The following is a 23,053-nucleotide window of genomic DNA, read 5'->3' on the forward strand; positions in this document are numbered from 1 at the left end:
ATGCACACACGTCTGCATACACACACAGATGCACACACAGATGCATGCACATATGTGTGCATATAGCTGTGCACACATTCATGTATATGCATACACAGATACATATATATGGATATATATACACAAACATGCACAGGTGCACACATGCACACACACACAGATGCCCATGCATACACATATGTATACACATGCAGAGATCCAAGCAGATGCGCATGCACACACACGGATGTACTTATGTATGCACACAGGCATACACATGCATGCACAGACATACACATGTACACACATGCAGAGATCCAAGCAGATGCACACGCACACACACAGATGCATATGCATATGCATGCAGGTGCACATGTGTATGCACACAGGCATACACATGCATGTGCAGACATGCAGACATACACATGTATACAGCACACCTGTAAAGATGTGTACAAATATACAAACATGGATAGGTGCACATATCAATGCATGTTCACATGCACACATACAGAAATACAGATGCACATGTGTGCACATACACAGATGCATACACACAGATGTACATGCATCCACATATATGTACCTACACACAGACATACATGCACAGTGGTTGGTGGGTACTCCCATTTTCTCTGCTGTGACCTCCTGCCTTGATTTGAAGGCCCCTGGGGGTGGGAGAGCTGCCTTCTGACAAGTACTGACAGGCAAGAGTGTGGGGCTCAGAGCCCCCTCGGAGTTTCATTCTGCTGACATTTACAGTGGGCTCGTGCACCCTCATGAACAGCCCCAATTACGTGTAAGTAATGGGAGTGACATTTCATAATCCTGTCTTTCTAATGGGCTCCTGTGTCAAGTCATTCTTCCTGAATGCAAAGGGCAGCAATTTCCCACTGTCAGGGCAAAATGCACGTGCATACAGCTCAACTCCCAGCAGGATACCTTTGCTTCTCAGAAATGGTGAAGAAAGGCAGCAAAATGGGCTCTTTTTCCTTTTGTTTTAATTTAACTATTTAGAGTGAGGTCCTTAATGTAACGCCCATCAATGATTTTGGAGCCACTGTTCTGAAAGAACTCGCGGGACCGGCAGATCTGTGTGAGTGTGGTGTGTGCTTTGCTTAAAGCAACTTTAAAATTATATGAAACAATGCGTTCTTGTTGAAAAAGGAAAAAAAACCCTCCAATGTCACAAAGAAAATGCGCAGCCCCTCCCCCTCCCTGGGAGGAGCAGTGTGTGGCATGGGCCTTCTGTCCTGACCTTTGGCTACTCATGTGGATTGTTTTAAAGGCCGTTTGAGAAGAGCAGCAGGGTCTGATTTATGCCTTTAAGAATCTGGTGTCTGTTGATGAGATCAATACACTGCAGACCTGGATACAAATCCATACCAGGAAGCCTGGTGGTCAATCATTGTCCTCAGGGCAGGGCCTGGCTAGAAGCCAGGTAGGTGTGCCCGTGCCCTGCTGAGCTCTATATGACAGTGTCTGGATTGGTCCAAGATAAAAGCAATTAAGAAAAAGGTTTCTTTTCAACATAACCAGTTTGAATAACCACATAAACAGCGCCAGTCCTGACAGTTCTTTGTAACCATTTAAAGCCACCCAGGAGAACCCGCTGGCTTCCACCTGGGCACCTGCTGACACTCCTGGAACACCTCCTCTCAGCCACATTCGTTCAGGGATGACTTTGCCATCCCTGGGTTTGGTTGTGGATACTATTAAAAGATTTGTTTGAAATCTCTCTTCACTGGCGATTTTGTTTTTTGCGACTTTCCACTCTTGGTGCCTTACCTTTGTCCTCTCCAGGTCTGGCCCGAGTCTTCTCACTGGGATGTTTTTGTTTCTCCTGTTCTGCCTCAACTAAGTCAGGGAGGCATTTTCAGGGCCTTAGGCCAAGTGCTATGAAACAATACTGCAAGAGGGGCATGGAGTGTGGGGGTCAGGGGAGGCAAAGAGTGACTGTGGGATGGAGCCAGCCACCAGCAGCTCCTGGGGGAAGAACAGTCTGGAAGAGGGAGCAGCAGGTGCCAAGGCTGCTGGGCAGCCTGGGAGGGGGTGGGGTGCATCAGAGGAAGCGGGCAGGAGTGGAGTGGAAGAGGCTGGCCACATTAGGAGCCGGCATTCTGCATTAAATCCTGTGCCACTGCCCGGCGCTTCTGCTTTGCGGTGAACAATCCTATTTTTACAACGTGCTTGAGCCCCGAAATGTGGCTGCTCTCGGGACCCAGGCTCTGCAGAGGCAACTCACTCTTCCTGTCCTTGGGAGCCTATCTTCAGGGGGTCGTGTCTTCCGCTTCTGGATCCACTGGGCTGCTTTCCCCAGGCTGTGAGGAACCAGAACATGGATGTCTTTTTAAGGTTAATTCATTTTATGAAGGTAATGAATGCATGCAATTTTAAGGTGGAATAGTTCTTATTTTACTTGAGAGAGGAAGCAGCACTTGCTTGTCTTGTCCCTTTGTTCCTTCCCTGCTGCCCTGAGACAGTGAGTTTCAACTATTTTAGTCATTTTGGTATTTTCCTTCAAACTAGATACACCTACATTTCCTGACTTTTCTATCTTAGATGTTGTATTGTGCTGGAAGACAGGATTGTGTTCTCCGACTCTTGTCCCCTCCCCTTCCCTCTCTTTCTTCCCCCAGACTCCCGGTGGAGTTAGTTGTAATTTTTGTCATGGGGGCTGTGCAACTGGGCAGCGATAAGTACACTCCAGTTACATTTCCATTCATGGGTCACTCTTGCTTCCCCTAGGGTTAATAACTTCATTTTCTAATCTGTGTATCTGTTCTAATTCATCTTCAGACTCTTTCCAGTGCCTTAAAATGCATTTCTGAAAACAAAGCCACAGATGCAATCAGTAATCCACTGTGCCTTCTCCTGCCCCACCCCATTGGAGCCTCTGCCTCCTCCCCAGCTCCCCGCTCTGACTGCCTCTCCTCCACTCACATCTTAAGAAAGAAGACCTGGGAAGCAGCTGCCTTGTTTTGGTGGAGCAAATCCTGTAGTAGCTTTCTGAGAAAGAAGATGAGGGAGGTAAAACATTTGAGAACTTGTAGGTTTGAAGCAATGTTCTGTACTGCACTCATACTGGTTGATAATTTGACTAGATGGGGAATTCTAGGTGTGAAGTCATCTTCCCTGGGATTCAGAGGCGTTGCTTTGCTGCCTCCACTGGGGCACTCAAAGGTAATTTCTTTGTGGCCTGTTTCTGGATGCGTCATGTAACCCTCACTTCAGGATGATGTGTCTGGTGTGGGTGGGTTCTTTTCATTCACTGTGCTCCTGGGCACTGTCATTCCGAAAGCTCAGGCCCTTCTGTTCTAGATATTTTCTTTGTATTACTGCTTTAATAATTCCTCATTTTTTTCCCCGAAGCTCCTGCCAGTCCCGTGTGGGACTCCTGAATGGATTCTCCAGTCGTCTGTTCCCCATTTTTTCATCTCTGCTACATGTGTAACTTCTAGGAAGCCTCTTTAGTTTACTTTCCAGCCATTCGTTTCTTTCACCACATTTTACTTTTAAGCTTTTGCTTTTGTTTTCCAGGTTGTGTTTCTTTGTGACTTCTTCCAGGCCCTGGCTCAACTCTGGTCCGAAATTCAAATCAGTCAGCACTGGTGGTGTGTGACAGGGCTGCGTGTGTGACAGGGCTGGGCGTGTGACAGGGCTGGGTGTGTGACAGGGCTGGTGGTAATTTTTAACAGTGGTAACAGCCACTGTCAAAAATTAAATATATGGACTTAAAATGAAACAAATTATATTTAAAAAGGTAAAATACTCAGAACTCATTCCTTTCTAGTATCGTGTGCATTCTACTGTTATCTGTGTGGTTGCGGTTACTCGTCTCTTGTATCTGAGGTGGCAGTACTGTGTGCTGGGTGCTGCTGTGCACCTCTCCCCAGTTCAGCAGCATCATTCTGGGAGCTCGAAAGCAGCATTTACACCACAGAAATCAGCGTGTGCTACAAGCTGGGCACCCCCCACCTTACCCCACTGCCCACCCCGTGGAGAGCCAGTATTAACAGCTTGCCAGCACACTATTGGTTACTACTCACCTATTAATAGATTCCAAAGTCACCTCCTCCCTCCATTTTTATCCTTAAAGTTCATATCCTTTTAGAGTCATTTCATTGGGTTTCCAGAGAGAGTTGAGACAAATCTCTGTGTTCTCCCATCTCCTGGCTCTGGACTCTTAGCCTGGCCTGCCCGCAGCATGCTTGTTGGGATACGCAGAGGACTGACTGCAGTTGGGGACCTAGATAGGAATCAGATCCTATGCAAACCATATCTCTCCAGTAGTGACCCAGCATCTTTGGTATTTGACCTGGAATGAACTGGGCCCTGTGGGCCTTGCATCTCTGCTCCCAGCCCTCTGGTGTGGACACTCACCTCCTTCACGTGTCCAGGCCATGAACCCTCACAGAGCCTTCTTTTGTGACTGGCAAGGAACTCCTAGACCTGTTCCTTGTTGTTACTGATTTTAATAGACTTTATTGTTCAGATCAGTTTTAGGTTCATAGAAACATTGAGAAGATTTCCCATACGCTCCTTCCCCACACATGCACAGCCCCCTCACTTTCAGAATCGCCCCCAGAGTGGTGCCTTTGCTACAGTCAGTGAACCCACATAGGTACCTTATCACCCGACATCTGTACCTGGACATTATGATTGCCAGTTGGTGTTGTACGTTCTGTAGGCTTGGACAAATGCATACTGACATGTGTCCACTGTGGTAACATCCCTGCCAGCGTAGTTTCCCTGCCCTAAAAACTCTGTCTCCCCCCAGCCCCTGGGAACCACTGATCTTTTTACTGTCTTCATGGTTTTGCCTTTCCCAGAATGTCCTATAGTTGGGATCATGCAGTATGTACTTCTGTACATTGGCTTCTTTCTCTTTAATGATAAGCTTTTAAAGTTCCTCCGTGTCTTTTCATGGCCTAATGGCTCATTTATTTTTAATGCTGAGTAACATTCCCCTGTCTGGATGTAGAGGTTTGTATACACACTTGCCTGCCCCTGGGCTGTCCCCACTGCTGCCTGCCTGTGTGGTTGGCACGCCTTATCTCTGCAGCCTCCGCATCCGTCTTCAGAGCGCCTTCTCCCATCCCCTGGCAGCTCATTGCTGTTTCTTTTGTGTGTATGGACCTTTGCCAGCTGGGGGACATGCCACCAGGGCGGGTGCTTCTGCTTTATCCTTGCTGTACACAGCTTGGCATTGGCTGGGACCTGGGGCTGGGTGTGGCTTGGAGGAGCCAGTGTCAGTTCATTGGGTTTCACTGGGCTGGGACTGCAGCACATGGACCAGGCCACTGGTGTCCTTGCTGCATGTATGATTAGAACCCTCCTTGAGGCCCTGCCTGCCGCAGACCTGCCTCCTCCTCCTCCTCTGGTGGCACGGGAGCCAGCGTGAGGTCTCTCACGGTGCGAGTGTGCCATCCTCTTCTGCTTTAAGGGATGGGGCAGCCTGGCCACGCTGTCACTTGTGGCTCTCACTGGCTGTGTGACGTTTGTCACATGGAACGGGAGAAAGAAAGCATCCTGAAAATGCCAGGGGATCATTGCTCCAAAAGGAGGGGTGGATGGTTTTTAATGGGAGCTTTTCTCTTGAGGGACTGTGGACAGCTTGTCACCACTGTTACCATCCTTTCCCATGTCGTTGCATGCAATGAGGACTGAGAAGAGCAAGGGCAGCAGGACCCTGGAGGGGCATAGGATGTTTCTGTGTGCCAGGCCCTGGGCTGGTTGCTTTCACGCAGTCCCGTTCCAGGGTGTGGGTTCCGTGGGGCCAGGACTGGTTTGTTCCAGACGTAGCATGAGCTCCATTCGGATTTGTCAGATCTATAACATTATTAATATAATAAACATTATCAGATGTTAATTGATTAATTATATATTAATATGATTATCTGCTAAATAATCATTTAGCAGATGTTTCTCACAACAACTTTGTAGGCCAAGTAGGTCTACTTCTGGTTTGCAAACAAAAAGTGACACCATTATGGGAAGGAACTGCAAATGTGCCTGGAATTCAGAAGAGCTGAGCCTATAATTTATTGAGTCTTCTTCATTGGGAGTCTATGTAGAAGCTGGTTTGGGAGCTCAAAGTGGAGCAGCTTTTGGGAGCCACTGCTAATTACTGATCAGTTAAACAGAGGAAAAGCCTCTTAGATGAATGAGACTGTGCAGTGGGATTTAGACCGGCAACTTCAGAATAGACACATCTGGAAATGTTCTAAGTGGTGTTGACAGGCAGGAGAGACAGCTGTTGCACAGCCTTGCAGAGGGGCCAAGCGCTGTGTGTTCAGGTGTAGCCAGGACAGTGCAGTGGAGGGAATGTGGATGAGGAGCAGTTGGATGGAGGTGGAGCAGGGTTGTCCATGGCCTTGCTGGCTATGATGAAAAATGTGGGCCTTGTTCTGAGTGATGAGAAGCTGTTGAAACATTTCACATGGGGAAAGGATATGATCTGATTTATGATAAGAGCATGACTCTGGCCACTGCTACTTTGTGGCAGTGGATTGGAGGGAGGTTGTATCAGTTTGGAATGGTATTTGTTGGTAACAAAAATCTGCAAGCAAGTAATTTAAAGAGATTAACAATTTTATTAGCAAGTCTGCATAGACTTACTAATAAATGGACAGCAGAAAGCAAGTGCAAAGTCTCCATTATGTTATCAGGGTCACAGAGGCTCTTGTGGGTTTCACTTGGCCATTCTTAGAATGAGACTTTTATCTTCATGTTCATAGCATGGCTGCCAGAGCTCCAGCCATCACATTCTGGTTCCAGGCAGCAGCAGGAAGGACTGAGGGAATTGCTAGCTGAATCAGCCTCCTTCCTGGAATTGCCATCTAGTAAATTCACGTACAGTTCTTTGGCCAGAACTATCACCAGAGAAGCTGGGAGATGTAGTGAGCTGGGCACACTGCCAACCCAAGTAACCTTGGGATTCTGTTAGTGAGAGTGTAGGAACGTGGATGCTGGGGCAGGAAGCCGGTGATCTCTACCACGGAAGCAAGAGCGAAAGTGAGGTAAGGGAGTAGGAGGCTGCTGAAGATGCCAGGATGAGAGGTGAGCATTGCTCAGATGAGTGATGGTGGTGGAGATGGACAGGAGACAAGCCCCAGATGCGTTTGAGGCTGAGCAGCAGCACCATCTATGGATTGGGGGTGGGGATGGGGTTAGAGGTAGATGTGGTTGGCCCCTGACTACTGGTGCTTTTTTTAGGTGAGGACACGGACTACAGGAATTGGCTGGAAGCAGAGTGAGGTTCTGTTTCGGCTGTGTCTGGCTGGGTGTGGAAGGTGGCGTGTAGAGGTGGTGGGGAGGAGTGGGGTTCTGGAGTCTGGAGCTCAGGGTTGTGGTTGTTCCATGACCCTCACAGGACTCCTGGATAGAAGGGGGAGCAAGGGACTCGGGGGTCCCAGGGTGCTGTTGTGAGTGAACTTTTTACAGAAGTGTAATGTGAAAGTGCCCAATCACTGGGCCCAGCTCAGGACTTTCTCATAGAGTGAACCCAGGGGTGCAGCTGGCCCCAGATCAAGGTGCTAGACCCCCCTGGGCCAGTCCTGTGGCGGGTTAGGCTATGGGGACCAGCAAAGGTACACCAGAACAGGAGCCATGCAGTCATCAGAGAATGTTGGGGACATGAGAGATGGGGCCAGGAGGCCTGTACACACCTCCTCCACTACCAGCTCCACAGTTTCACTAAGCAGCGTTAAGCCTGTTCTTTTACTAAGGGCTACTTCTTCCTGGGCAAATCCAAGTGCGTTACCACCGTTTCTGGGTGCACAGACTTCTTTAAGTGAGACTGGAAGAGCCAGCAGGGTCCCATTTGGGGCAGGAGGTCAGACACTCCTGCATGGTGAGGCCTCACGTGTGTGTGTTTGTACAGGTGTACATTCGTGCATGTGTGTGCACACATGTGTATGCATATGTTGTGTGTGTGCATGCATGTGCACTCACATGTACATCTTAACTTTCTCTGCAGCCTCTGGTTTTTCTGGCCGTTTCCTCACTGAGCGTTACAAAGGCAGGGTCTCTAAGGGAAACTGAAACCTGAGTTCTCTTCCTTCATTTTCATCTCATTACCAGCTGGACACGGCAGCCACACAGGAAGGAAGCTGGGCAGCCAGCCGGCCATGTGTGTCTGCCGGGTGCCCCACACCAGGTCCCCTCCGTGTGTCTCTCCTGTGTTCTGGGCTGGGAGCTGGAGGAGCGGGAAGCACTGACTCCTGAAGACCCCGGCTTCACTTTCCTGTTTCCGTGTGGGCTATCCACTTCTAAGACCCTCTTTGTCCCCCGCCGCCTTCCCTGTTCCTCAGCAGATGGACCCGGGTGCGGACCCAGGGCAAGCAGAGGGGCTACAGAGCGGTGAGAAGCGGGTCATCACTCACCACGGGTCCTGTCTCTTCTTTCTCATGTCCTTCCAGCATTTCTTCTGAGGCCCTGAAGAAGTATCCAGTGGACTTTGACACTGCAGTGCTGAGAGCAACCCCTCCTCTCCTGGAGAACTGGGAAATGTGGATTCTCAGGAACCGCGCTGTTCACCAGCTCCAGGCTGTGCTGCTGGCCCTGGCCCTGGGGCGCTGAGCCGCATCTGCAATAGCACACTTGCCCGGCCACCTGCTGCTGTGAGCCTTTGCTGCTGAAGCCCCTGGGGTCGCCCCCACCTGATGAGGATGTGCATCCCCATTAGGGGGCTGCTCATGGCCCTTGCAGTGATGTTTGGGACAGCTATGGCTTTTGCACCCATACCCCGGATCACCTGGGAGCACAGAGGTGAGCGATGAAGCCTGCAGGGGTGCTGATGGCATGGGATGGGGAACCTCACTGCCTGGGGTGCTGAGGCGGGTGGTTGGGGTGGGACAGGGATCCCACTTCCTGAGATGCTGAGGTGAGTGGCTGGGGACGGGATGGGGACCCCACTTCCTGGGATGTAGAGGCAGGTGGCTGGGGATGGGACAGGGACCCCACTGCCCAGGATGCTGAGGTGGGTGGCTGGGGGACTCCATTTCCTGGGATGCTGAGGCAGGTGGCTGGGAACGGGACGCCTAGGATGCTGAGGCAGGTGGCTGGGGATGGGACGGAGACCCCGCTGCCTAGGATGCTGAGGCAGGTGGCTGAGGATGCTGGCATGTGATCTGTTGGATTCTCTGCTCTGAGAACTTTGTCTGAGCAGACAGGCCTACGCAACTGAGCAGGGCTCGTGCAGACCTCCTGATTTGGTTTCTGAATTTGGGGACCCCTGACAGGAAGCTTCCTTCCCTCGTACCTGGTAACATTTGCAGTGCGCTGCCAAAGCACCTGCCCCGCTGAGCGACTGCCCAGGCGCCTGAGAACAGTGGGGCATCATGAGGACGCTGGTCCTACGTGCAGCTGAGCCTCATGCCAGCTCCTTTCCTTTGCTGCTGTTTAGTTTTTGTTTTAGTTGTTTCTTCTCTTGGGGTATGAGTCTGGGGACCCGGGTTTCTGACTCAGTGGAGTGAGAGCTTATACCCTGGGTCCTGAACAAGGTGTTGCTTGCAGGTGGCTAAGAGCTGTTAGCAATATAGGCCATTGTTGTGCCAAGAGAGGACCTGCTGCCTGTGTGCATCTCTCTTCCACATGGGAAAATTAGAACAGAAAGCATGAACACCTGACTCTCTTTGTTTTTTCTCGAAGTCAGGGTCTAGCTCTGTTGCCTAGGCTAGAGTGCAGTGGGACAGTCATAGCTTACTGCGGCCTCGATCTCCTGCACGCAAGCAATCCTCTTACCTTGGCCTCCCAAAGTGCTGGGGCTACAGGCGCCCACCACCACACCTGGCCCACCTGACTCTTAAATAAAGCAGACTCTTGGTAATATGTAAAAAGCCAAGGTCAGAATGCTCAAATTGTTGTCAGGACAGTTGAAGAAACAGGTCCTAAAAAAAATAATGCTGATACATGTATATTATTCTTAAGTAGCTATTGCTCAAATCTTCATATTCCGAAGTAGCTATTGATACAGTAACCTAATAAGCAAAGAGACGTCACTTGTTTCTCTGTTTATAAGTTGGTGGTGGTGATCACTGAGAATTGCGTGGGTTGATGGATATATTCTCCAAAAGAAATTTTGTAAAGATTTTGAAGTAAAACATTCTTTTTCTGAATAAGAAAATCCTAAATCATTGTATTCCTGTACACCTCATCCGTGGATGACAAGGCATGTAGACCAGAGTTGGGTGGGCAGAGGGTGATGACAAGGCATGTAGACCAGAGTTGGGTGGGCAGAGGGTGGGAGCCATCACAGGAAGCATCTGGCAGAGCAGGGTTTGGGACTCTGTGGGATCTGAGGGAGCAGGAAGGGATGTCCGACTCACAGTCTCAAAGTGAGCACAGTAGCTCCGGGCTCGAGCTCAAGCTGTGGTTCCCGTGTGCACTTGATGGCTGCACTGTGGGTCTGCCGTTGACTGAGGCCGCCTCCACTGCAGCAGTGCCTGTTGCAGCAACACATGGCCTCTGAGACATGACTACACCCAGATATGCTCATTGTCACTGAGACAGGGACCTAGGATGTGCCCAGGTTTAAAAATGATTCCATCGCTCTTTTCTTCCTCCCACTCTGACCCTGCCCTTGCATCCCAGAGGTGCGCCTGGTGCAGTTTCACGAGCCGGACATCTACAACTACTCAGCCTTGCTGCTGAGCGAGGACAGGGACACCTTGTACATAGGCGCCCGGGAGGCGGTCTTCGCTGTGAACGCACTCAATATCTCCGAGAAGCAGCATGAGGTATGTCCTGGGCTCCCCTGCATGTCCACACAGCCTGGCTTGAGTGGGCAGCCTCTCCTGGCCCCACTGTGGGACTGGGGGCTGACTTACCTGGAGCCTCTGTCCTGTAGCTGTGACCTTGCAGCCCCATGTTTGGGTGTCCACCAGCAGTTCACCCAGGGACCACCCTCTTTGCTTTTTTTGTTTTTGAACTTTTTATTCTGAAGAAATCTCAAACATACCTATAAGCAGAAACAGCTATTCCATGAACCCTGTACCCACTGCAACTTATGCAAGGCCAGGTGTTCAGTCCTGCCCACAGTTCCCTCCACCTCCTGGGGCATTGAGGCAGATCCCGACACATTCTTCATCTGGGTATCTCTTATCGGAAAGGGCCCCTTGTCATGCAAATAACCAAAAATAGCTTCTCCAAAATTTGCGTCATCATCCATTCAGCCAGTGTTCATATTTCACCGACTCTCTCGTGGGTGATGCTTGTTTAGTTGGTTCGAATGTTTAGTTTGAATCACGTTGCAACCAGACTGTCCCAATCCATTGCAGCTGGTCACCCTGTCCATTCAGTCTCTGCTTCCAAAGCCAGCCTCGGTTTCCTTCCTGAGAAAGCTACTCTACACAGCCCATCCCATGAGCCACCCTTCACATTGCTCCTGAGTCCTCAGTGTCTTTAAACATTTTTTTTAAATCAAACTGAATTTAAAATTTGATTTTAAATTCAAAATCAAATTTTGAATTTAAAATTTGTAGCTCACTGCGGCCTCAATTCCTGGGCTCTCGTGATCCTCTTGCTTCAGCCTCCTGAGTCACTGGGAACATAAGTATGTGCCACCACACCCAGCTCCACTCACGGTGTCTATAGCATGCACCTCTGTCTTGACATCCCCAGCTGGGTTTCAGGTCCAGGCTCACCCCACTCGGGGCCATGAGAGGCGGGCTTCTCCATGGAGGCAGGTGTTCCTCCTCCTGAGTCTCAGGGGCCTTTCACCATCGAAATCTAGATCCTCTTCTCATCAAAGATTGCAAAACGCAATGTTCTGATGCTGCCTCTCTTTCTCCACTTGCTAGCTGGAAATCGGATAAAAGGGGAAGTGCCCATCACCAGCTTTTTTGGTCCGTAGAGGTCCCAGTTCCTTTGGGAAATGCAGAATCGATGCTTGGAATCTTTGCCTTTGTTTACCAGTTTTCAATGAGTTAATGAGTCAGTTTCCCCTCTGAAGGGCAAGAATGAGTTTTTGATTTTTCGTGTCACAGTGAAGTCATAGATTTAAACGTATTTGCTCTGCTTTGATCCATCACAGGGAAATCCCTGCTACATGCTCAAATTGTCGCATCCACGGCCAGCAGCAGCCTGTTTGGGTTGGCTCCTGAGACCTCGCGGTATGGGGTCGTTTTCTTGCTCTCTGGAATCTGTTCCAGGTTCATGTTGGACATTTTCTGCCCACATCTCTTTTTGTTTTCATCTCCAGGGTCTAGCTTATTTCTCAATTTCTGTTTGACACATAAATGAGCTCTGAGCATTATGCTCTGAAAACAAGTATTTGGCTGGGTGCTGTGTCTCACCCTTGTAATCCTAACACTGTAGGGAGGCCGAGGTAGACGGATTACTTGAGCTCAAGAGTTTGAGACCAGCCTGGGCAACATGGCGAAACCCTGTCTGTACAAAAACTACAAAAAATAGCCAGGCGTAGTGGCTCAGATCTTGGGAGTCTGCTGCTTGGGAGTCTGAGGTGCTTGGGAGTCTGAAGTGGGAGGATCACTTGAGCTCAGGAGGTCGAGGCTGCAGTGAGCTGAGATCATGCCACTGCAGGCCAGCCTGGGTAACAGAGCAAGACCCTGTCTCAAAAAAACAAAAACAAAGTATTTAGCACTGTGAGGCACTCTGAGCAGAAGGATGTGGTGGTCTCACCTCACTCAGCTCTTACTCTTTGCATGTCTGTTAAATTCTCTTCCTCTGAGCGCCTTCCTGACCACACAGACTCACACTCAGTCTTGGGGGAATTGTGGACAGTGTGGTTGTGCTGGCCCCACAGGTGTTCAGTGACAGCTAGCCATTGCTCTGTTAATGACACCATGGTGGTCCGTCAGGGTTGGGAAGAGGCTTGGGGACCTCTTATACTTAAAAGAAAAAATAAAGGGACCCCCATCAGTGAAAATCCCTGCAAACGTGATCAAGGGTCTGTTGAAGTGTACGTTCCCTTGTCCTTACGCATTTCCTGCGAGTTGATGAAATCATGTGTACTTTAAATGCTGAAGGAAGTTGCTATTTTAAATGGGACTCTGTTCCGCTTTTGTGTGCCCCTATCAGGATTTCCATTGCTATGAAATGACACTCCCTTAGTACTGTGCCTGCTGCCTGGGTACTGTGCAGGAAGCCACTGAGTTAGTTAGAAACGTGAAGTGGGGTTCCTCTCCTCATACTCTCCCTCCTAGACACCCTGTGTGCTTCCTAACCTCTGAGTCCTGACACCCACTACAAGCCTCTTGGTGGAGAAGAATGTATGGTTACTGGTTTCTTTTGCATTAGTTATGGAACATCACGGAGAGAGATAGGGCATTTTGTGGAAGGTGAGGCAGGGATAGATATAGAAGCCTTTGTTCTTTTCCTTTTGTCTTTCTATCCTGTGGGGGCTTTGGAGGGCAAGGGGCTAAGACCCCTACCCCCTGGCAGTTTGTGATCACGAAATGTCCCTGGTTTGAAAGAAGAGGTGGTAGGAGCGTGGATCTTACTAAGACGGTGCCTGAACTGAGCTGGTGGTGTTAGTTCATCACTTTCTCCTGCTGCTGACATGCAAGTTTAAGGAATTGTAATTCTCCCTTTCCACGGATACAGTGAATATTGAGGCTTTTTTTTTTTTTTTTAACTGGACTGGGGAGTCCTTTTTTTTTTTTTTTTTTTTTTGAGATGGAGTCTCACTCTCTTGCCTAGGCACATAGGCTGGAGAGCAGTGGTGCGATTTCGGCTCACTGCAACCTTTGCCTCCTGGGTTCAAGAGATTCTCCTGCCTTAGCCTCCTGAGTAGCTGGGATTACAGGCACATGCCACCACTCCCAAATAATTTTTGTATTTTTAGTAAAGACGGAGTTTTGCCATGTTGGCCAGGCTGGTCTCGAACTCCTGACCTCAGATGATCTGCCTGCCTCAGCCTCCCAAAGTGCTGAGATCACAGGTGTGAGCCACCACACCTGGCCTGTAGAGTCACTTTGAATGGATGGAAAAAAGCCCACTTTGGGGCTGGGTGTGGTGGCTCATGCCTGTAATCCCAGCACTTTGGGAGGCCGAGACAGGCAGATCACGAGGTCAGGAGATCGAGACCATCCTGGCTAACACGGTGAAACCCCGTCTCTACTAAAATACAAAAAATTAGCCGGGCGTGGCGGCAGGCGCCTGTAGTCCCAGCTACATGGGAAGCTGAGGCAGGAGAATGGCGTGAACCTGGGAGGCGGAGCTTGCAGTGAGCCAAGATTGTGCTACTGCACTCCAGCCTGGGCGACAGAGCTAGACTCCATCAAAAAAAAAAAAAAACGCCCACTTCGATGTTTGAAAATACTTACGGTTTAGGTTTTTGACAATTTTATTTTCTCCACTTTCACTAGCTTGATTTTTGCTGCTGTTTTATGGTGAGTGATGGAAATTTGGGAGCTGGTTTTCGAGACTCCACTGGTTTTAGGATAAGGATCACAGTGAGGATGTTCATGAAGGCCCCAGGCCGCTCCCCTGCTCTCTGAACTTCCTTTGCAGTCTGATAATTGATCCTCTCAGGAGAAACCTCTAGGCTCTAAACTCTATCATGTGTTTTTAAATTTGTGTATTTTCATACTAGTATCTCTTTAAAAGAGTATGCACTGAAGTGGACTCTCTCCCAACAGGTGTATTGGAAGGTCTCAGAAGACAAAAAAGCAAAATGTGCAGAAAAGGGGAAATCGAAACAGGTAATTTCTTTTGCAAGCTACAAAAAATCCCGTTCAAGTATTTCTTGGTTGGTTTAATCTACTGAATGCCAGGATTCCTGCAGTGCAGGCCTGTCTTTTCTCCAGACTTTGTTCATTCTGCTGGGCTTGGTTTTGTTGTGATGCATCTTGGAGCTTATCCCTCTATTCCTGAGTATCGAGATTGGGTTTCTCAAATCAGGTGCCAAACATAGCTGGCCTTTGAGAAATACTTTTTTTTTTTTTTTTTTTTTTTTTTTGAGTCGGAGTCTCGCTCTGTCGCCCGGGCTGGAGTGCAGTGACCGGATCTCGGCTCACTGCAAGCTCCGCCTCCCGGGTTTACACCATTCTCCTGCCTCAGCCTCCCCAGTAGCTGGGACTACAGGCGCCCGCCACCATGCCTGGCTAGTATTTTTTGTATTTTTTTTAGTAGAGACGGGGTTTCACCATGTTAGCCAGGATGGTCTCGATCTCCTGACCTCGTGATCCGTCCATCTCAGAAAGTGCTGGGATTACAGGCTTGAGCCACCGTGCCCGGCCGAGAAATACTTTTTAAAAGTTTATATGAATTGAATATATTCAGATGGCCTGAAACTTTGACTACAGAACACGACTTCTGAAGCCCACTGGTGAATGGTGTAGCAATTCAGGGTTTGTTCTGCTTCCCTGCACCCAGAGGCCTTAGGTTTGGAGGAGTTGCTAGTAATGCAGTTTTTCTCAAACCCTTCATTGAACTTGCGACAGAGGTCTCCCATTTATTCGGCCTGCTGTGCTCAACCTCTTGCAGGAGGGAGCACGTGAGTGAGCGAGTGTGGGATCTGGCCGGCTATTTTGGGTGCCAGCAGGAGCAGGCTTTGTGTGGGCCCTGCTGGTGGCACCCAGGGTGGGGTGCCTGTGACCCCCGCCAGCCCCAGAGGGCGTGTTACAGTGCTCTTTTATCTCTGCTCTCCATGGACAGTGGCGTGTTATAAGCTCAGTGGGCCCCTTGCCTCATTGCATGGGACAGTTGCCCTCTGCCAGTGAGGGCAAAGGGCCAGTATGACAGCCTTTTTTGGGTACACACGCTCAGGGTCCTGAGCTCTTGTCCGGCATCCAAGAAGAATGAGGTCGCATGGACACTTGAATGATGGTGGAGTCAGATAATTTTGTTTAGCGATGGAAGTGGCTCTCAGCAGAGAGGGGAGCTGGAGAGGGAACGGAACGAGCAAGTAATCTTCCCTGAAGTCTGGCTGGCTCTGGCCAGCTCTTCTCCAAAGTTAAGCCATTTCTCCAAAGTCCAGCCATCCCTCTGAAGTCACATCGCCTCTCTCTAGTCCAGCACCTTCTCTTCTCTACCAGCTGAGTCTGGGGTCTTTATAGGCACAGGATGAGGGGCAGGGTGGGCTGTAGGTAGTTTTGGAAAAGGCAATATTTGATCGTAAAAAGACGTTATTCAGAAAGAATCAATCAGGAGAGGGTGGGAAAACAGGGATAGAAGTTCTCCCTCTGGGCCGCAGGCTTTAGGCTTTTTGGCTTGCAGGTGGGGTTTTGCCAGGGACCTGCCCCTGTCTGCCTAGACTTTCTCTGGCTCCTTTCTCTATCGCTGGGACTTTTGGATTCTTGGCACACGTCCGTCCCTTTAGTCCCTCAGGCCCCTGGGTGTGGTGCTCATTCAGGGAGCCCTGGACCAAGTACTCGTTCCTGTCTGCAGCTCTAGGTTGTCCTTCCCACCCTCTGAGCCGTCATGTCCCTACGTGGCGCTGGGCAGTCTTCCCCAATGACGGTCAAGACAAGCTGAGTTAATGGCAAGAAAAGAAAGAAAACCCAAGGAAGTCTTTGCTAAACTTTCTTAGCAAAATGCCAAACACTTGCACTGAAGTGTTTGTCTCTGAATCCAAAGTTAGTTTAGGAAATGAGAGGAAAAGCAGGCAGCACAGTGTAGCTCCTCTTTCCGGGGGTGTGCAGGTGCATTGGGGTCAATAGTGAATTGCTTCCAAGCACTTTAAAACAGTCAAGCAAAAGAGATCTCCTAATCTGGGATAATTTCAGACTCTATAGCACATGTAATGCAAGTACTTTTAGCTTAAAATAGTGAGTTCTGAAATGGTATCTTTGTTTTCCTGCTTGGGCCTTTCTGATGCCAAGCCGGGCTCCAGGCTATCCTAGTAGCCTCTCCCCTGGGGGCTGGACTGGGACCCTGGGTTGGGTAGACCTAGAATCACTGTTCCTAGTTCTGTGCAAGTGGGAGGCAGGGTGGGGTCTCCAGAAACAAAGAGGAAATTCTGTAGGGTAGACACTGCTCCAGGCCTGGCAACAGAACAAGTGGTCCATGTACTTAGCGAGAGTAAAATATATTGCTCTCAACAGTGGGTGTCCCAGTAAGATTTGAGGTAAGCATTCATTGAGTTTTTTTTTTAGTCACCACATCTTTGCTGAGTATCAATTAGGGACTGAAACAAAATCCTGCTTGGCACCTGAACAGCCTGTGGACACTGCAGAGACACAATTACTTAGGCCAGTTTCAGCTTTAGGTTTGCCTAGGGGTGGGGTTGGGGTCTCAGTGAACCTCCCACTGTACGAGAACAGGCCAGTGTGTGAAGAGGAGCTGCAGAGGGTCTAGATGACAAGACAAGGCTGAGAATGCACACATGTCTCGTTGGCCTGGGGCCACGTGTGAGCTGGTGTTGGTGAATGTGGGTCTGTGCCTCTGAGATGAACGAGGTGAGCAGTTTGAATAGTGGGGGGTATCTGGGCTGGACGGTTGCTAATGGTGCATTTCTCTTCCCTGCAGACAGAGTGCCTCAACTACATCCGGGTGCTGCAGCCACTCAGTGCCACTTCCCTTTACGTGTGTGGGACCAACGCATTCCAGCCGGCCTGTGACCACCTGGTAAGGCTGATGGGCACCTCCCTGTGCTCACGCCAGCCTGGTCAACAGTTAAAGTAGAAGGGGGCTCAAAGCAGACATAAAGCTGTCTCCACCGTAAAAAGCAATAGGATTTCCTCAGAGCCAACTGCAGAAAACGGAGGCAGCTTGTGGCCCCTCTGAAAGCCTTGTACGGCTGCTGTCAGGGGCACACAGCCCACTTGGCTCCTGTAAGTTTTGGTGTCCATGGCCAAGGGTGAGGCCTGGGGTGCAGCTCAAGGTGCTGGGAGCCCTTGGTGCTAGTACAGAGCATGCCATGAAGGGGCGTGCTGGAAAGTACAGATAGCCTGAACGTGCCATGGTGGGGTGTGCTGGGAAGGACAGACAGCCTGGCATCTGGGCATCTGGGTCAGGTGGAAAAGTCAGGACTTTCTCCTGGCTTGTGTGTTCTTGGTTGGTGCACCTGTGCTGTGGCTGTGGGAGCCACCCTTCGGGTCGACTGTGGTGTGCAGCTTGCTCACTGCACCACTCCTGGGTCCACCCACTGAGGGGCAGCAGGTCAAGTGTGCTGAGCTCCTCGAGAAGCAGGTCCAGCCTGTGTCCCTCACCAGGTCACATCCTTGACTGCCCAGCCTGGTGTCTGACACCTCCCCCTGTGTGAGGGTCCTTTCTATCCAGATAATCTGATGAGCAATGTGGTGATCATCAGAAAGAGAGGGAGAGGTAGCATTTTAAATAAGTGGAATATGTGGAAAATGAAGCACATTTTCTACTGTGTGTCCCTGGATTTTAATGAGTCCTGATAAATGTAAAATATGCCACAGTGAAAAGCATCATTTGCTAGAACCCTAAATTAATTGGAATTAAAATATTTTCCAATCTTGAGTCAGAGATAAATGACAAGACAACGTATGGCCTCATTAGAGACTTGATGAGGAAGCCTGGTATTTGCACACAGACGTCTGGGGTGAGATTCGTAGCAGGGGTCTACCCAGCTGCCTGTACCACAGATGCTGGCAATGAAAGCGGATAGGGGGTAGGGGTGCTTTGGGGATGGTAAGACCTTCAGTCCTCAGAGACAGTCGTTTGTATTTGCTTTTGTGCCCAAAGTGCAGTTGGACCAGAAACATTTTGCACAACAAAGGATTTTTCTGGCTAAACTCAATCAGAAGCTTAAAGTTCTGTCATTTAAACTTACATTCTATAGATAGGTTAGTTGTTGAGGTTAGAGGATACTGTATTTGGTTTAAATTTAGACCTATAATATTTCCTAATTTTTTTTTTTGAGACAGAGTTTCACTCTTGTTGCCCAGGCTGGAGTAGAATGGCACGATCTTGGCTCACTGCAACCTCCATTCCTGGGCTTCGAGGGGTTCTCCTGCCTCAGCCTCCCAAGTAGCTGGGATTATAGGCATGCACCACCACGCCTGGCTAATTTTGTATTTTTAGTAGAGATGGGGTTTCTCTATTTGGTCAGGCTGGTCTCGAACTCCTGACCTCAGGTGATCCACCCGCCTCGGCCTCCCGAAGTGCTGGGATTACAGGCATGAGCCACCACGCCCCACCAATTTTTCCTAATATTTTTAATAAAAGTTTTCGCAGCTGCAGAAAAGATGTATCACTTGTGTATCTTGGCAACCTAGATTGCACAATTGGGAGTGTATGTGTGCACATGTCTGTGTGCCTGTGTATGTCTGTGTCCACATGTGTGTCTATGTGTGCACATATGTGTTCTTGCTGAACTATGACCCGTGACTCCCAAATACCTTCACAGGCATCTCCTAAGAATAGTGACATTTTCTTATGTAACTCCAGTTTTGTCATTATAGCTAAGAAAATGTTCAATCATTCCCCAGTATCATCCTGTCTCCAGTCCCTGTTCAGATTTTCCCAACAGCCCCCAAACCTCCTTTCAAGGTATGATAAATGGTCACATCCAGTGGGGTTCACATTCCCTAACCTAACAGGTGAAGAACCGTATGCTGCTTTAACTGGCCTTTCAGAGGTGTCAGCTGTGGCCTTCCACGTGGTCTGAGCCTTCCTGCTCTGCTTCCAAGAGCATGTTTCCAGCCAGCCTCCTGCGGCAGAGATGCTGGGTGCCCTCACCCTGCGGTGGGCCCTGCCTGTCTTCTTCAGCATCCCCAGGCTATTGGCTGCCAAGTGGCATCCCCATGTGTGTTCTGTGTGCTCTCTGGTTCCTGGCAGGCTCAGCCCCTCTCTCGTCTGTGTTGTCCAGATGAGTTTCTTCTGTCACTTGCTGGGTTTTGCCTGTTTTTCTCCTGGATGCCCTTTCTCACTCATTTGTCCACACTTCTCACATATTCAGGGATGGAGACACCTCATCGGCCATTCTGTCGGCATTCCCCCCAGTTCGTCACCTATTTAACCTTGCTGTGTTATTTCCCTGTGTGGAACTTTCCAGTTCTCTCTGTAGTTTGCTCTGTGCATTTTTTTCCTCATGTGGCTGCGGGCGCTCTGGCCGGGTAAAGAGATGACCCCCAGATGGAAACGCCAGCCGCTGCTTTGTTTTAGTACAGTGCTGTTCTGTTTTTAGTATTCAGATCGTTGATCCATCCAGAATGTGTTTTGGTGGGTGGAGTGAGGTAGGGATTCTGCCCGTTTATGTTTTTCTGTTTCCTATTTATTGGGTCACCTAGCTGCTTAGAATGCCATCTTTACTGATGTTAAAATTCTGCTCATGGGCTTCCGATCACATACGGAGCAGGTCCTGTATTTGGTTTGTCCTGGCAGCTTTCCAGCCCTAGAGCCATCAGCATTGCCATTTCCATTTTGCAGATGAGTAAATTGAGGGTCTGAGATCTTGAGAAGCTTGGCCACAGCTTCTACACCCATCTGCTCAGCCCTGTTGGTCTTCTGAGAATAGCAAATTTGTAGAATGAAATGGTACAAAGTCTCAGTATTACTACAGAAATTCAGCCATCCGATGATGTGCTTTCTTTTTATTCAATTGTAGAACTTAACGTCCTTTAAGTTTCTGGGGAAAAATGAAGATGGCAAAGGAAGATGTCCCTTTGACCCAGCACACAGCTACACATCCGTCATGGTTGGTGAGTCCTGCCCCTCCAGTTCCTTCACCCTGAAGATTACAGTGGCATGTTAATTGCCAAATGGGATATTTGAATCTTCCCTGAAGTGCTGTCTTTCTTGGCTTTGTTTAAATAGGAGCTATCCTTACAAAAGGCACATGTGACTGCATAGACCCTTTAACTTTTGAATTCCTTGTTTGCAAGGATAGTAGCCTCCATGGTAAACGTCACTTTGTATCCATTGCTGGCTCATGTCATTTGGATAATCCCCTCATGCTGAGCAAATGCTCCTGTTTGAGAGTAAGGTTTTGACCGAGCCACATGCTGTCTGTGGTGGTCTTGCACCCCTGAGCAAGTGGTCATAGCCTCGTGTGTACCCACTGTTGCATCTGCCAGCATTTTCCTGGCTGTGGGAATTACTTGCTCATGTTTACTTATTGCCCCATGACTCTTAAAATGCAGCTGAACGTGGAGCATAGAGTTATTCCCATCAAAGTGAGAGCACGCCTGTGGTCCTAGCTACTCGGGAGGCTCAGGCAGGAGGATAGGAGTTTGAGACCAGCCTGGGAAATAGCAAGAACTCGTCTCAAGCCAGGTGCGGTGGCTCACACCTGGATCACTTGAGGTCAAGAGTTCGAGACCAGCTGGCCAACAGGGTGAAACCCCATCTCTACCAAAAAAATATAAAAATTAGCCAGACGTGGTGGTGCGTGCCTGTAGTCCAAGCTACTTGGGAGACTGAGGCGGGAGAATCACTTGAACTGGGAGGCGGACGTGGCAGTGAGATCACACCACTGCACTCCAGCTTCGGTGACAGAGTGAGACTCTGTCTCAAAACAAAACAAAACAAAACAAAACAAAAAAACCTCATCTCGAAAAATAAATAACTAGAAGACACAGGACACCCCAAAAGTTGAGTAGACTGTCTTTCCCCTTCCCCGGGGGGGGGGGGGGCACTTAATTGGGTTATAAAGGAAAACACTGTATTGAATGTTCTTCCCAGTGCTGGTGCCATAGCCTGAGAGGTTGGTTCCCTTTTCCTCTTTTCTCCGGGGCCCCTGCAGATGGAGAACTTTATTCAGGGACGTCGTATAATTTTTTGGGAAGTGAACCCATCATCTCCCGAAATTCTTCCCACAGTCCTCTGAGGACGGAATACGCAATCCCTTGGCTGAACGGTAAGGAGGAGCAGTACACCTTAGTGGGAGGTGCATGTCTCCTCATGAGCGCACACTCGTTGATCTCTCCTTTTGCTGTCTCTGAGCCCTGGGGCCCCCCAGCTTATGTCAGCCCGTGTTTGTGGGGGACACTTCCCAAACTGCCCAGCAATGGCCAGAGTCCCAGGGCACCTTGTTTGGTGTTCTCTCTGCTAACAGATTACGGTCTTAAGATGGCTCACCAGCAACCCCTCAAAAATGGATTTGGGAGACTGTCATAAAAGTGAGAATCTGATAGTAAATGGCTCAGACTAATCAGATGGGGACATGGTGTGTAATTTCCGGAGTGATGTTAAAGTGTGGTGCCAACACTGGTGTGGAACCTGCCTCCAGGCCCAGCCTCTAGCGCCTGGTCGGTTGGGCTCTGGGTGCCTTGTTGCTGCCAGCGGCACATGTCTGATGTCAGTCTTCACTGTGCAGGGAGAAGCTGGTGGCTGTTCATGGAGCCTTTTCTTGTGGATGCCAGCCAGTAGAGCCCTGGGTTTTGAACCTCTTGACCTCAGGGGAGATCCCAAGACCCAAGATTCAGGGACACTCGGCTATTCCTCGGGGTGGGGCAGAATCTGGTGGTTAGAGTTTGTTGATTTGAAGCATGTGTTGTTTAAACCAGCAAATGCATACCTTACGTAGGCCTCGGATGCTGGTACAATCTGGCTCCCTGCCTTCCAGTCAGGAGGCCCAGCCTCAGTTCTTTGGGTGGGCCTGGGTGGGATGCGCTGCAGAACCACCGCCAGGGGCATCTCTCTGAAGCCGAGGAGGTGAGGGTAAGGCACCCTCTGGGCTCAGTGCTGTCATCATCTGCGGACCCTAGAGTTTCTGCTTGGGCTGTGGCATGTACACACTCCAGACATCCTTGCAGGGAAGCCCTCAGGCCCCCAAGGCAGTGCAGGCTGGCCTCGTGACCGCGTGGGTACAGGCAGGCCCCCAGCTCTGTGTTCCCGCATAATCACTGTCCTCTCTCTGCAGAGCCTAGTTTTGTGTTTGCCGACGTGATTCGAAAAAGCCCAGACAGCCCCGACGGCGAGGATGACAGGGTCTACTTCTTCTTCACAGAGGTGTCTGTGGAGTACGAGTTTGTGTTCAGGGTGCTGATCCCACGGATAGCAAGAGTGTGCAAGGTGAGTGCCAGGCACTCTGGCTTCGCTTGGCCCCTGCCGTGGCAGTAGTGTGCCTGGATGATGGGTGGCTCCTGACCTTCATCTGAAATGTCACTTTCCCTAGCACTTTATTCCCTTGGGCCTCAGATGCGGCTCTCAGTGGATCTTATTTCTGGTGGTTATGGGGACCGAGGGAGTGCTG

At 49.7% G+C, this 23,053-nt stretch overlaps 1 protein-coding gene across 5 annotated transcripts in view; it reads left to right on the forward strand.

Annotated features, from left to right (window-relative positions):
- SEMA4D (semaphorin 4D) overlaps window positions 1-23,053 on the forward strand; it is a 99,556-nt gene that overhangs the window by 47,299 nt on the left and 29,204 nt on the right. For 4 of the 5 annotated variants that reach the window (XM_017876166.1, XM_017876162.1, XM_017876164.1 and 1 more), the window contains 7 exons: window positions 8,403-8,751; window positions 10,576-10,721; window positions 14,586-14,648; window positions 17,416-17,514; window positions 20,465-20,558; window positions 21,602-21,715; window positions 22,721-22,872. In XM_017876166.1, coding sequence (XP_017731655.1) covers window positions 8,646-8,751; window positions 10,576-10,721; window positions 14,586-14,648; window positions 17,416-17,514; window positions 20,465-20,558; window positions 21,602-21,715; window positions 22,721-22,872 — 774 coding nt within the window. In that variant the 5' untranslated portion in view covers window positions 8,403-8,645. Of the gene's footprint in view, window positions 1-8,105; window positions 8,308-8,402; window positions 8,752-10,575; window positions 10,722-14,585; window positions 14,649-17,415; window positions 17,515-20,464; window positions 20,559-21,601; window positions 21,716-22,720; window positions 22,873-23,053 lie in introns of those variants that run through there. The other variant, XM_017876165.1, reaches the window with a different exon arrangement.

The sequence above is a fragment of the Rhinopithecus bieti genome, unplaced genomic scaffold (genome assembly GCF_001698545.2).
Source record: "Rhinopithecus bieti isolate Rb0 unplaced genomic scaffold, ASM169854v2 scaffold_9919, whole genome shotgun sequence".
NCBI lineage: Eukaryota > Metazoa > Chordata > Mammalia > Primates > Cercopithecidae > Rhinopithecus > Rhinopithecus bieti.